At 46.5% G+C, this 15,220-nt stretch overlaps 1 protein-coding gene across 1 annotated transcript in view; it reads left to right on the top strand.

The window, feature by feature from the left end:
- Positions 1-13,218, top strand: part of EIF2B3 (eukaryotic translation initiation factor 2B, subunit 3 gamma, 58kDa) — a 56,337-nt gene extending 43,119 nt beyond the window's left edge. Inside the window, exons 8-9 of the mRNA XM_010292753.1 lie at positions 1,216-1,319; positions 13,001-13,218. Of these exons, the coding sequence (XP_010291055.1) occupies positions 1,216-1,319; positions 13,001-13,053 (157 nt within the window). The 3' untranslated portion in view covers positions 13,054-13,218. The remainder of the gene's footprint in view (positions 1-1,215; positions 1,320-13,000) is intronic.
- Positions 13,219-15,220: the final 2,002 nt, after the last annotated feature.

Below are 15,220 nucleotides of genomic sequence, written 5' to 3' on the forward strand. Positions count from 1 at the left end.
TATGAAATGCCGTGGTTCACAGTAGGATTAATATGGGGGAGCAGATTACCTGCATCTCTCTGGGGTTATATATCTCTTATACCTTCTTCCCAGTCAGCTGGGTTTGATTTGTGCTGGACTTAGTATTTTTAGTCACTTCTTAGCTGGGTGCCTTTGAATTTTCTGTCCTTCAATGACTTTTGCCTATCTTTGCACATGTGAAAATAGGGAGACAAATCATTTGCATCATAGCTATGTTTTTTCTCTGTAGCTTTTAAAGAAATTACACTTAATACCATTTAACGCTACTCATGATGCTGAATGAACAGCATTTCAGGACACATCACAGATACTAGTAAAGATTCACAACTCCCATTTTACTGCATGGAGGGGCTCAGACCAATGCAGTAACTCACTCAGCATCCCTCAGCAGAGGAGTTACAGAGCCAGCACTTGGACTCTAAACTTCTCTCCTATCTGGACAACCAGATCAGCAGATTTGAAAGCTGGTTGTCACAGATTCAAATACATTTTGGAAAAAGGTGACCTTTGCTGAAGTCATACATCCTATGTAGTATTTCAGGCTTTGTGGTGTCAAAGGCTACATGCGTGTGAAGATACCCAAGGCAGATGGAGCAGGTCCGGTGTGGGTTTCATTGGTTTAGTACTGCAGAGTAATCATGTTTGGGTGCTTGAATATAACATGAACAAAGCCAACCAGCTGAGGTACTGATCTGCCCTTTCTTGCCAACCTTTCTTAGTGCCTCGCAAGCTGGAATATATGAAACTTCTCATGAAAATTTGCAGGGAAGGACTGGGCTGCTGCTTCTCTTTTTAACTGGGGAGCTGAGCAGAGAAGCCACCCCCACAGTTACCCAAACTGTCTTTGGAAGATATGAGACTTGATCCAGGTCCCAAGTCCCAGGCTGGTGTCCTGTCTGTGAAATCCTCTGGCAGTATTTATTCTGTTAAGGAAATGTAGAGGAAAGCTGTTCTAACAAGAGGTAAAACTGGAAACCCTTTTTTGCAAACCCATTCTGACAGCTGGCATTTCAGTTTTTGCAGCAACTGGGTGTGAGGATCAGGAGAAGAATAGTGGAGCTTTTGAGAAAAGAGCAGAACTTAACCTACTTACAGGATCGTGTCACAGGCTTATTAGATATTCTGGTGACTACCTTTGTTTTGTACCTGTCATTTTAAATTATTTTCTTGCTTTACTTTGTGTTTATGTTGTAGGTGCTGTCTTCAGGGCAGTGTTATTTGTCATAACGCTGTGATAGAGAAGGGTGCAGACATCAAAGACTGTTTGATTGGAAGCGATCAGAGGCTGGAAACCAAAGGTAAGTAGAGGAGCTGTATTTACAGTGCATTTGTAATCATTTTCAGAATTTCTTCCTCGAGGTTTTACTCCTGCTTCTTCATGAAATGCCAATAAACAGTGGTAGTTCTGCAGTGTGGTGTCCTATAATACTAGGATTTGTTTTTCATGGAAAGTACAGCTTCTTGGCATAAGAATAGTTCAGGGACTTGCTCCTCTGAAGCTGGCAGAAAAGCTCTGTTTTTGTTGTTGCAAAGAACAAGATTGGGTGCTGAGACAGTCTTTTCCCAGAGACCACAATTAGATCAGCCTGAAGTTGTCCTCAGCAGAAGAAGCCATTATTTTGACTAGTAATCTTTGTCAGTGTCAGGGGCAATGCAGTCAAATTATTGATCACACAGACATCCTTCTCTTTGTGGATGCTGCCAACCCATGGTGCCAGCATGCTCCCAATTCACCTTCCTCCGAGTAAAAGCTCAAGGTGGAATATTGTACTAGGAGCTGCTGTGCTTAGTACTAAATACAAGGGCAGCTACATTCAGATCTGCTTTACTGCTATAAAATGCTATTTTGGGGCTTCAGAGAGGTTACAACTATGTGGCCCTTCTTTGGGCAAAGTTAAGCTATCCAGTGGAAGTGTGCGTGGCAAGAGCTCTCGGTGGTAACCGCCTGAGTGGAACTGTTGATTTCCTGCCCTGAGAGATAATGGGCAGGAAATGGCTGTCTCAGTGACTGCATCCCAAGCAGAGGGCTTTTTAATGAATATTTATAGTTGGGGTTTGGCAGATCCCTGCTCTAGGGTGTGGACTGAGGACAAAAGTGAGTTCCTTTGCAGGCTCCATGTGAAGTTATTTAGACAGATCAGGATTTGTTTGCTCGCTTTGTCTTTATGGGTGTATTCCCAATTGTAAGTGTCCTGACACAGAGCAGGGTTTGCACTTAACATAGTATAGTGTAACCTATTGTCAGCTATGCATATGACAAATCTTCCTTTATATTGAAACTAAAAGTAAAAAAGATGTGTGGAAACAAAGTATTGATCTTGCAGTTGCAAGTCTCTGTAGGAAACACCCAGTGAGTGTTCGGTGTGCTGTGGTCTTGGTTCCTGTATAGCAGAATCTGTGACTACTCATGGCTTTGCCCATCACATCAGTCTGAATTAGTGGCCCTTGTGGGGTTCATTGCCCCCCTATCACTGAAGATTTGCATTATTCATGTTGCTCCATCTGTGTCCTCCCCTGAGCATAGACTCATAGAATCATTTAGGTTGGAAAGGACCTTTAAGGTCATTGAGTCCAACCATTAACCTAACACCGCCAAATCCACCACTAAACCATGTCCCTAAGTGTCACATCTACACATCTGCATGAATCACTAGGAGAGCAGAACAGGTCGTATTTGGTTGTTAACCTGCAGCGTGAACTATGAGGAGATGGGGTGTTGATTTAGCTAATATTTTAGAAAATAGTAATATGTTTGATTTCTTCAGTAGATTATATCAAACAGGAATAATCACCCTTTGACCTTGCTGACATCTGCTTCAGTAGTCTCTTCCAGGATGCAGATCCTAGTCTAGTTAACTTTAGTATGGAAACCATTCTGTCTTCTTGATTGTCCTTGTCATCCTTGTCTGAATATTTTTCAGAGTCTGTAGATGTATTTGCAGGGACAGTAATGGAGCTGTAACCCATGGTTCATTTGCCTATTCTTGTAGAGTCTACTGCTCACCTCTCCAAAGCTTAAACCCACTTCTCAATGAGTCTGTGGGCCCTCTTGTTTGGAACCGTATGATCGGTGTTAGCACAGACACATTCAGGTAGATTATGAATACACCATTATGCTGAGCAGGAAAAAATAATAAAGCCTCAGTTCATTTCCCTGCCTCAGTTTCCTAATGATTCTGGAATTTCTTTGGGCTGGGGGTCAGGTTCTCCTCAGTGGTCTGGGTTCTGTCTGCGAAGTTCATGACTTATTTCCTGAACTGCGGAGTCTTTCCAGCCCAGCATGTCTCTTCTGACCTTGGTTGGTCCCGTAGTAAACTGGGCCCCTCTTTTTCACTGTGAAAGCATGCCATGACTTCCTTCTCCCTGCCCAAGACTTCCTGTATCTTGTGCCAAGCTTTTGGTGTGGCCCTGTAAGTCTGTTTCCATATTCCCCCTTTCATCAAGACTTTGGCTGTGTTGTTCTGTTTGTTAACTTTTCCTTCTTCAAACTCGAGCCTCCATGGCCAGGTTAGAAAAAAACTAGTTCTCTTGGGTTGGAGCCACCTTTTGTTGCAAGCTGATCACACTTCAGCAGATGTAAGCGGTAGCAGCTGGCTGTTGACCCTAGTCTGGGAGTTACATGTAGAAACCTCCTCAGCAGAACTGCATACACCTTCCCAGAAATGTTAAAAAAATAAAAATACAGCAGTCCCTTATTCCAAAGCATCAGCCAGAATTCATCAAAGGTAGAAATATCCCTGAATCATCCTACACAGCCCCAAGCAAATCCCACAGTTGGCTTTGCTGTAGAACTGGCTGTGTGCTCCCTGCTCTGCCATACGAGTCCTGGCCACACTGCCCAGGCAGCTCAGGGTACAAGAGCTGTTTGAGCCAGTGGTGCACTGACCTCCTTTCATAAAATGAGCTCCAGTCCCATGCAAGGAGGATGGCAGGAGAACAGCTACCACAAATGATAGGCAAACGTAACTCAAACCAGCTCTCATCTTTTTCCTTCAGCGGAAGAATATGGGCATATTTAGGGTGGTCCAAATGGTACAGCTGGGAGTAATGGGATTGAATTAAACACAATTTAGGTTGGCTATCTGGAACGTTTTCCTAACGATGTGGTCTGGTAGCCTGTGGGATAATCTCCCTGGGGACATGGTGGGAGACCTCATCACTTAATAAGGGGCTTGGCAAAGATCTGGACACCTAAATAGAGGGAACACTCCAACACTGGTTACTGGGGTAGATCAGATGCAGCCTAGTACTTTCAAACTGAAAAGAAAGTTAGAGACACAGGAGGGAGCAGGTAACTGTCAGCAGTGACATCCCAGTCCTGCATTAACTTCAGCCCTATGACAGCACTGGCCAGAGATGGTACTTTTAAGTGCCTTTGTTAAATTCAAGGTATGGAGTTTAATAAAACTTACGGATTTGCAAGCCATGCCTCCTGAGAGCCATACTATTCTCTTCCTACTGCTTTTATTACCATGCTTAGGAAGCATCCACTTTCCTTCCTCTTTGATACTTTAATTTAAGGAATTTGCTAGCAGAGAATTAACAGATGGGCTTTGTGAAAGCTACCTCACACAGGTAGCAGTTTGAAAAACATGTTGGTACCTAAGAAAAAGGAGGTAATTATTAAAGGGATAGGAAATGGCAGGCAGCAGTTCTGAAAGAACTTAATTGCACAGAGCATTCAATCACTGTTTCAAAGACAGTTATTAGGATCATGCTCCAGACTTTTTGATGAACCTATTTTTAAAGAGGAGCTCAAAAGCAGCATGTACTTATTGAAGTGGGACTAGAGAGAGGGAGTGCTGGTGATGGGCTAGTCGAGGAGTTAGATGAGCCCTAGAGTCAGTGGGTACAGTTCCCAAAGAAGTCTCTAGGCCACATTCAGCGGGGAGTACATTATACATCTGGTATAGGTTAGCCAGGAAGAAGCAGGCACAGTAAAGCAGCCTAACCTTTCTTCAAAGCAACACCAAGAACAGAGATGGTAAAGACACACACATAGGATAGAACTAGCAAAATTGACATAAAACTTGCCACCTTATCACTTGCCTTCATTTCTGTTGTTGTTGGGACAGGGATGTTTTATGTGCATTGGGAATTACGGAGCCAATATTGTTTGGGGACAGCTTGAATCGTTGCACACCCAAAAAGTGCATTACAGCAGTGTTGTTGCCACAAAGCATATGTTCAGAAACGGAAAAAATACCAGCATTCAGGATGCTGATGTAATCTTAGCTTGGTATCCTGGTACATACTTAGTAGTAGCATATCTCCGTGATCAGGCTTTAGACTAAAAATTTGCTGTGCTTGTTCCTGTGCAGTTTTTATGGCACCGTATATTTTTATTTTCCTTAGTGCCCTGACACAGTCAACATCCAGAATGAGTAGTGCTTGCTGAATGTGGGGGTTTCCAATATTCCTCATTTTCCTGTCTTTTTTCAGTTTGTGTCTGAAATCTTAATTACTGTATACTATGCAAGAGACAAGATCTTCCCTTCTACGGCTTCTCTGCAACATGTGTCATCTTAATGCTTCACAACTGTTAACAACCTCATTTTTGCCTCCTCAGTATGAACATGGTTGGTTTTTCCTCCTATTTTACAGAGACCTGAGAGACACGGAGATTCCGATCATGGGCCCATTCATTTGGACTGGCCACCTTAAGTGCTGAAGTTGCCTGTTACATATGGCATTTCCTAGCTGTTACAGACTTGACATTTTAGCCTTAGCACTTTCTTTGTAAATGTTGGGTGGAAAGGTTCAGTCCACTAAAAAAAACCCAAAGCTGTTTTATTATACAGGATGAAGTTGGCCCTTGCATGGATCATTAGCAGTGTCAGAAACCTGAGCTCCCTTGTACAGCTTTCTGCTGCTTCAGCTGATGGGAACTGATAGTAATGGGTCATCCTCCTTAAGGGGAGCTGGATCTGCAATGGGATAAGAGAAACTCTTTGCCAGGAGGTTCATGGATGCCATGGGCATCAGCAGCCCTGAGATCCATTCCTGGTGGTGGGAGGAGAAGGCTGTAGTTACTGTAGGCTTACTGCTCCTGCCCCCAGCTTCACCGCTCCCCGCTATGGCTTTGTCCCAGGACCAGACTCATCCCATTCCCAGCCTTCTCTTTGTTTTTTCCTCTAGTCTTTGTCCCATGGAGATTCTTGTTTTTCTCTCTTATTTGGTCATTCCCAGATACCCACCTGAATCCTCCTCTGGTCTGACCATAGCAGCTATTTCTAGTCCCCTTGCCTAACAGTCCCATGCTCCATTTCCCAGCTGGCACTCATCCCCTGACTGCTTTGCACCAGACTGCATGCATCCCTTTCCATGCCACCATCGTGCCCGGGCAGGATCATTCTGGGCACAGGAGGGAAGCGGTTCTGTGCCGAGTGCTGCAGTGGTCGCTAGAGCAGGATACAGGCATGGGGGAAGCCCTGCCTTCCTCCTGCACTTCCCTGGTTGAGAGTGCTCATTGCAGACAGAGTCTCTGGAGCTTTTAGCTGCCCTCCTGAGAACATGTGCAAACAGATTTTTTTTTTTTTTTCCAGAGGTTTATCACGTAGCCAAAACTGTGTGGTTTCTCACAAGAACAGAAAAAGGCACATATCCAGTAAGGACTGGCTCCCGTTTCCAGTCATTTTCCAAGTCCTGTTCCAAGCTTGGAGTCCTAGGACTTCTCAATGAAACAGAGCAAGGTTGTTTTATTTTAATGAGGGCCAAAGAGCACATTTTTCTCTCATGTCATCCTCTGAACGCAGGTACAGTTTATGAAACCTCCACCATTGAATGGGTGACTGCTTGTGAGGATGCTTCACCCCAGCCAAGATTTATCAGGATAGGGCCAGGAAGGAACTGAGGGACTTTCTGATGCTTTCGCTGCATTCAAGCATCTGCTCTTGCAAGATGCTGAGTACCTCCTGGTGAAGTCTTCAGGAACTGAAAACACTTAACACAAGGTCGGGATCAGAAAGCATGCTGCAGTGCAGATGGGAGTTACAAAAGCTTGTGAAGAACAGACACAGACTAAACAATGCACACATGTATGTTGAGCACTGGGGTGCAAGATGAGCTGGAGATAATGTAGGAATGGTGTAAATTCATAGCAAAACTGAGAGGTCCATATGATTTGTCCCCTGAAGTAGTTCAACTACTGAGTGTACCTGACAAAGATATTAGTTGGCAGTTAAAACAGGCATCTCTTAAATAGTTGTAATTTTTGTTTCAGTGAGTATGCAGTGACTACATTTTTAGCTGATTCTAGTAAGCCTCTTTTCCAAGCTGTATGAAATGGTTTATGAGTTCTGGCCTTAGCAGTGGCATAACACTTCCCTAGAATATGCATCCAGCGACGCTTTGTCCTCCCCTGTGCTGCTGGGGACTGTCACACTTGTGCATACTGTCATTCCCAGCCAGAGAAGTTCAGGCTTCCTGAGTGAGCGGGTTAAACGAGCTGCCACATTCGCAGCATGTTGATTGTGAAGTCTACCCATAAGGCAGCAGTTCCTAACCTTGTGGAAATATTTTTACATGCTCCATGCAGAGAAAATAACCACTTGTGCTCTGCTAGAGCTCAGCCACATGAAAGAGCCAGGAAGAACACCCCAATGGATGCTGAGAAAGGAAGGGGACCTCTACTTGCATCCAGCGCAACAGGCAGCAGTGTCCAGGCAAATATGGCATCTGTGCCATCTTAGCAGGAAGTTTAGACTGACGTTTCTGAGACCCCTGCTCGCGTTTACTGTGAGGTGGCAATACTCTGTGGGAGCACATCACTCAGTACAATCCAGCAGTCCCCTTAAACACTTTGCTAGGACCCTGCCCCAATACTAGGACTCCTAGTGTGTCCCCCTCCCCAAGGAGCTTGCTATCTTAGGCACACCCTCAGCTCTTGGTCTCCTTTTCCTTTGACTAACCTTTCTCCCAAGACCCTGACTGATCATTTTGCCATACACCTCTCTCTCCAGTTCTTTCACTCCCCCATCCATCTGCTCCAAGCCACAGTAAGTCTGGTCAAACATTGGAACACGCTGCCCAGGGAAGTGGTGGAGTCACCATCACTGGAAGTATTCAAAAAATGTGTAGACGTGGCATTTCGGGACATGGTTTAGCAGGCATGGCGGTGTTGGGTTGATGTTTGGACTTGATGATCTTAAAGGTCTTTTCCAACCTTAATGATTCTGTGATTCTGTAAATTCATCTCTCTTCAGGCACTGAATTCATTGTGCCTTTACCTTTACACTCCCAAGACGCGTCTGTTCCCCACATGGGTTTGAGGGTGAAGGGGTTAATACTGGTTGTACTATGCGAAAAGCCTCAGCTGGACCAGGTGAGCATGGCACTGTGCGCTGGCAGTTGCTGGGGTTGGGTGTAAAGCAGGAGTGAGATTCTGCTGCCTGCCTGTTCTGTGGGCTGGAGGCCCCAGCTGCGGGCCAGAGCTGATCCACCTGAAGCTGTCACCAGCCCCATTCACCCCTGGGGTGAGTTGCACCTCCCACCACTGGGCTGGGGCACCCTGCTCACGGGGAGCATCGCTCCCAGGCAGCCTCAGACTCGGGTGATGGCTGCACAGCAGGGCTGACATGGCGCTTGGGAGAAATCTGTGAGACGCTCCTGGCCTTTGGGGCCACAGCGTGGTCACCCCTGATGGTGTAAGTAAGCATGGCTGGGGAGAGAGCAGGCATTGACTGGAAAGCCCCACTGCTCTGTAAATACAAACAAATCAGCCCCCATCACCTGCGTCCCTTTTTTATCTCTACATGTAATTTAAAACACCCTCCAGCTTCCTAAAGTCAAGCTTCAGCTGCTTCCTGTCCCCTTAAGCCCCTTTAGTTCCTCTCCCCCCCCAACCTGGCTGCTTTTTCAGGGCCAACCATCACTGCAGAGACAAGTTGCTCTTCTCTCCCACTGTCTGATCCTTTCTGTCCTGGGTGAATGTGGTAGGAACCACCCACAGCGTGTTTTCGTGCATGCATTTCTGCAGCCACCCCTCCCCCCCGCCTAGTTTTTTAAGTTAAACTATCTCTTGCTTTAAAGAGAGCAAATACACAGCAGTGGCTTTCATCACTGCTGTATAATAGAGCAGTAATTCTGTGCCAGGGACTGTTTTCTATTTTATTTTAAAGGGTTTATAAAACAGTGTATGTAATTGAGTGAGTAAACTGAACGTTTTCTGGAGCCCCTGAGGGCTGGAACTTCGTGGTGGTCCTGGGCCTAGGCCCTAACCTTTTTTTTCTCTCTCTCTTTTTTTTTTTTCTTTCCCTCCCTTTCCCCTCCTTCCCCTCCTCCTTTACAACCCAGCATTGCCACCAGCAGCAGCAGCAGCAATCTGTCTGGGGCTAATTGAGCAAACAACAAGGAGATGCTTTCACATAGCTTTTAAAGGAATGCTCCGGCATCCCCTTTCTGTAAGCAGCTTGGCAGGAACCTGCCAGGAAGGCTGGGGAGCGCTGGGTCCCCGGCCCCCGGCCTGCTGGTGGGGTTTGTGCTGGGCTGCGCAGTCATTTCCGCCCCTCTGTTTATTTGCATTACAATTTGTTTTTAGCCAAGCACCAAAAACTGCACTGCTTCCCAGCTCTCTAGCTCTCCTTGCCTTGTGCGTATGTTTTTAAGGGGCTAGTGTACAGTATGTGTAAACAAATGTCTTCCAAAGCAGGAACGCATATATAATGAGTGACAGGTTTTTGATTTATGCTCAGCAAAATCTCCGTGGACACTCAGTTCAAGCACCCAGGCTGACTTCAGGCTGGGCTGCGTCAGCAAGTTGAAGCAAAGTGCTAATCAGGAGGTTGAATGTGTTGATCAGCTCTGGATTTGCTTAGCACCAGATGCTCCCAATCTGAGAAGATCTAGTTGAACATGATTTAAGGTTGCAGAGTCCAACTCTAAGGCTTTCTGAAAGTCCTTTCTCTAATCCCTCTTCTTTCTCTGTGGGCTGAATGCATCTGTAACCCTGCCAGTGTCAGATAAAAGGCAGCCTGGTAAGAAATCCCTAATGGGGAGCTGGGGAACGAGAAGGGAGCTGAACAGCTAAGCATGTGAGGTACTTCGCTCTCCTCCCCCAGAGTTTCAGGCAGAGTTTCTGCATGAACTGAGCTTGCTGGTACCAGCCAGAGCCACTGGCAACTGGCAGCCACGGCTGATAATGAAACGCTATCCGCAGCTCGGCTCTCTGGCACACACAGTGGAGTCTGAATTCCCTTCCCTCCGCAAGGAGGGCTTTGGGAAGGGAAGAGGGAAGCAGGGTGAATCCTTATCTGCCTATCGCATCCCCTCGGGGTGCGGAATCAGGCTTTGTTTCTAGCAAAACCATTCCCTTTATCGCTTAAAAACTTTCTGGGGGATTTGAGGCAGGCACATTCATGTGTTTTCTTTTAGCCTGTACACGGAGAAATGAGTTTGGTGATTTCATGTGAGTCTCTGAGGTAGCAGTGACATACCAGGCAGGCTGTGTGTGCCTGCTTCAGGGAATCCGGGCCACAGGGATCAAGGAGGAGACAAAACAGGCAGAGGGATGGGAGATGAGGGAATGCATGCTCTGATTTCCCACATGGCTTTGGCCACTTAAACTCCCTAAACTCACTGCTGCCTGAGTTTCCCCATCTATAAAATGGGAATGCTCTATTTGCCCACGCTCGAAAAGCATTTTGAACTCATCAGGCGTAAAATGCAAGATACTGTAAGGCGGCTATAAGCATGTCAGTGCAAAATACAAATAGTTGGTACCACCTTCCTTTAATAAGGAACCAAAAGTTCCTTGTTAAAAAGTATTGCTACAGATAACCTATATATAGAACCATAAATTGACATGGCTCTTTATAAGCCTAGATGAAGGCATGTTTAATCTGCAGAGGCATAACGTAATTACTCTCACTGGACGGTAGCCAGGGTCTTATTCACATCAGAGAAATCAACATGATAGGTAGTCTGCTTGGAGGAGGTTCAGGAATGGAGTCACAGGAGTTGCTACAGGGCCTGTTTGAGATATATTGGGAAAGTTGTTGGGGGTGAGGAATGTTATAGCAAGAAGTGCTGCAGGTTGGATTTGAGGTACCTTGGCAAAGCTGTGTGGGGTCCGGGACGGGAGGAGAGAGGCGCTGAAGGCTGGACTTGGGGCTATTGGCAGAGCTGTGCTGGAGAGGTTGTGTGGTGCTACCTACATCACGCTTGCACCTGGCACTTGCACAGTCAGTCCCTCATTTTCCTGAGCACTGCATCCACCTCTGCTCGTCCTGCCCAAAGTGCCGGAGACTGGGCTTCACGTTCCAACTTTGAGCTCCAAGATGTTAGCACGAGGCTCCGGGATTAATTATCAGTTGTCGCTAAATACCCTGAGCAAAGAACCAAGTAACTCGATCTGATGCTGAAGGTGAGAAGCAGCTCCTTGATCTCCTTTTTTTCGGCTTCACAAAGGGTCTCTGAAAGGTGATCATGTGGCTAACCCAATTCTGTCCTCCAGGCTGAGGAGACAGCAGGATCCGTATGATGGTGGGGTTAGGGTTGTAGTGGGAAATTATCTTGCCACAGTCCAAAACTCCTTGAAGTTTATAGAGCAGTTTTTGATCAAACCTTTTCTGGAGCACTGGTTTGCATGGTGTAAAGGTAGCGTTTTGAATTTTAAACCAAGAGAAGCATCGTGTTGGCCCGGCCAGTTTGGGGATTGCCAGGAATTTCTTCATTTAGCCGAAGGTGGCATGTTTGTTGTTTTGCAGCAGCCTTGCAAAATCCACTCCCTGGAGGGGAGGAGTTTTAGGTGGGTAAATAAAACACAACTCGTTATTTCCATCACCCTTGGCTATCCACCCCCACTGCTGTGTAAGGTGTAGGAGACAACACAGCCTCCATCAGTGTATCCCAGCACCTCACAGGCCTTGATGCTTTATCCCAGGCTCCAGAGCCAATTGTTATTGCTGATGTGCAGGAGGAGAGATGGAGTGCCCAGGGGCATGAGTCAAACCACCTGAGCTCCACCTGAATAGGAGTCGATTTAGATTCACCGCCTCCCCTCACGGTACCCTGAGGACACCCACTTTGAGCACACCAGCTTTATGTCAGGCTCTGAGGCCACACGCTTGGGGTTTTTAGGCACTGGGCTTTCAGTTGCGTGTTTTTATTATTTTGGCTTTAGATCCCCTATTTGCAGTCCTTCTCTGAGAAGCTGCTTTTGCATTTTAAAGGGAAGGCTCTTTCAGTACAGTGCATTAACAGTGTTGGGGCAGGAACTGGCACGTTAATGTGTCCACTGGGGCTGTGCAGAGCTCCTGGGAGCAGGCAAAGGAGTGACCTTGTAGAAATTGCTCCTCCAGCAAATTTTCTCGGTGGGAGTCTGAGGTGGGCTGTCCACAGTGACCCTCAGAGATGATAACTGTGCTCAGAGACCTTGCTTCTTGCGGACACTTGGAGAGGCTCCACCCAGATTTTTTTAATCCAGGAGAGAGAAGTCAGGTCTAAATTAAAAAAAAAAACCAAACCCACACTTTTTTGTAAGATGCCAGGGTTGCATTGGGATTGCTGAGAGGGTCTCATGCTTTCTTGGTCATGGTCCCCCAGTGATGAGCAGCTCCTCTCCTCCCCAGCCTTTGTGCAGTTTGAGGGCACGCAGCACACTTTAGGGCCGGAGAGGATTACTGTTCTTTAATTTTATGTCCAATCTCCATGTTGGATGTCGATGGTTCTTTGCCTCAACCTGGATGTACACCTGTCAGTAGCAGCTGTGACTTCCGTCGGGCCTCTCTTGTTTAGTAGTGACACGTACATGTGAAAACTCTCATTAGAGAAACCTCCTGATGTTTAGTCAGTTGCTTAGGCTTTTGCCATGTGTGTGGGATACTGTTGGAGAGACGCTGGAGTCCAAAGAAAGACAGCAAATCTGTGTTCAAGTTCTGCTTTTCTCATTTGTTTTAAAGTTGCAGATTTGAAAAATGCAAGGCCTGAAGCACTGCTGCAAAACTCAATTCCTCTTCTTTTCCTCCCTCTCTCTTTGCAGCCAAACATGTTAATGAAGTCATTGTGGGCACCGAACAGCTGATGGAGATATAACCCGAGTAGGTTTTAAAGATGATTTTATGGAAGCCAGCAGCAGAACCAGATGTTCAAGCATCGTAAGATCATCCATACAGATCAGTACTGGCACGGTTTACCCTGTCATTGCTCCTTTCCTGTTCAGCTTTATATTTATGTCTTAATAAAGAAGTATTTACAGAGCGGTGTGTCCGTCAGCCCCTCCCCCCTCATTGGGATGCACGCGGGTTTGTGCCGGGTAATATCGGTTCCTGCGCGCCCGGCAAACGCACTGTACTTTTCCAGCAGAAGGGAGAGGGGGGACCACACAGACTGTGCCCACTCCGAAGAATGGCTTAGCCGTCCTCCCTGCGATGTAAACCACGTCCCTGCAGTCCTGCACCACTGTCCCCGAGCCTGGGAGAAACCGTTCGGGATGCTGCTTGTGCATCTCATCAACGCAGCGGGCGGGCAGCGAAACACAGCCGTAATGCGGGCTGCTCTTTGCAGCCCAGCAGCTTCGCCAGCCCCCTCCTCCTCTCTCTCATGGTGCTGCCCCACAGCACACAAGTGTTTAAGCTGCCTCTCTGCTCTTCTGTAATGCAGTTGAGGAGTTTGGCACCCATTTCCATCAGGGCCGGGTTTGGTACGTTCCTTTGAAATCCTGCCCAAGAGCAAGTATGTGAGCGGGATGGAGGGATGGGGGGAGTGTGGAGGGGAAGTGGGGCCTGAGCAATGGGTACTCTGCCTTATTTTGGTGATTCTTTCGCTTGTCGGTCCGCTGTTCCTAACCTCCCGACAAGAGGTCCCTCCCCACATCTAGATGATCTGTGGATTACTATACCTACGTCTGTGAGATGAGTCGAGCGCACTAATGTGAAACACACAGCCCTGTGGTCAGGGGTTGTGCCAGGATTGTAAAGCACCTGGATGGGATTGAAACACAAGCTGTTCTTTTAACATTTATAAATTGGACACAAGTTCCTACCTACAAGCTGTTTATTAGAATCTAGTAGGATTCAACGTGACATTTATCTGTCCCTGGCAGGTTGACATCCAGAGGTGCTTACAGCAACTGGCTGGGATGATACTTCATTAACTGAAGTGATAAATTTTAAATGGGTATTTCATGGGCACTGGTGTCCCCCAAGGAAAATTACCATTTCCTAACTAATTTGACAGGAGAGAGATTATAATCCAGACATTCCCCAAGTTTCATAAACAAAATCCCTCCTCTAAAGGACCAGATTGGAATGGAAAATATCAGTAAGGATGAGCTTCAAGGCCTTTGACAAGCTGCAGAAAGAAGAAACGCACTGCAGTTCAGGCTTTGTGCTAGAGGTTTTGCCGTGCGTATGTGTGCAAACATGTTCCTAAGGTACGAAGCTTTTTTCATCCAAGGATCGCAGAGGCTTCACAAAGGTTAATTAAAGAGAGTTCTTGTCTCTCTGTGCGGCACCGGGAGCGGGGCATCCATTGTGGATGTGTAGAAACAGCAGCAGAGTGGAGCGTAATTACCTGGCTTTGCATTTTACCGGAAGGCTGCGGCAAAGCCGAGAGAGGTCCGCAGGGACTTTGACTCATGGTCCTTTTGCTTAAACACAAAGCCTTCTCCCTCTCTGTTTTTAGGATACATCTTAACTTCTGAAAAGTCCACATCTCCTTACTTAACAGCTACAGCTTTACCTCCTTGTGCCGTAATTATATGTTAACGTCTCAGTCCTTTTGTTTAGCTAATTTAAGAAGTGGGTGGGGGGCTCTTTACTGTGTCGGTTAGAATTTAGCATTAATTTAGTGTTCTCTGACACTTGAAAACCTGGCCGGGATTTGAGGCGTTTTCTTTTCCTTTTTGCCTTTTACGACCTGCAGGTGTTTGGTGTGAGATAAAAGTAGATCCCAAAGTGAGATTTCACAGCACAAATTATCAAAGTGAAGATTCACTCTTGATGTAGTCTACGTGTGTGGCAGTAATTATGAAAAATAATTCAGGATAATAGGGCCTTCAGGAATCCCAAGGCGGGCACTGGGAGGTTAACCCTTCCTCATCTAACCTGGTCTCCATGCCGCTGTCATCATCAGGTGAGCAGACGATGGGTTGAGTCAGGCAACTTTACAGACTGAATGAGAAATGTTACGGTCTTCCAGAAAACTGGGGAGGCGACTAAGGAAAGGGAGTTCTGTTCCCAGGTAGTTTTGGATGTGACTG

The sequence above is a fragment of the Phaethon lepturus genome, unplaced genomic scaffold, assembly GCF_000687285.1.
Source record: "Phaethon lepturus isolate BGI_N335 unplaced genomic scaffold, ASM68728v1 scaffold29658, whole genome shotgun sequence".
Lineage (NCBI taxonomy): Eukaryota > Metazoa > Chordata > Aves > Phaethontiformes > Phaethontidae > Phaethon > Phaethon lepturus.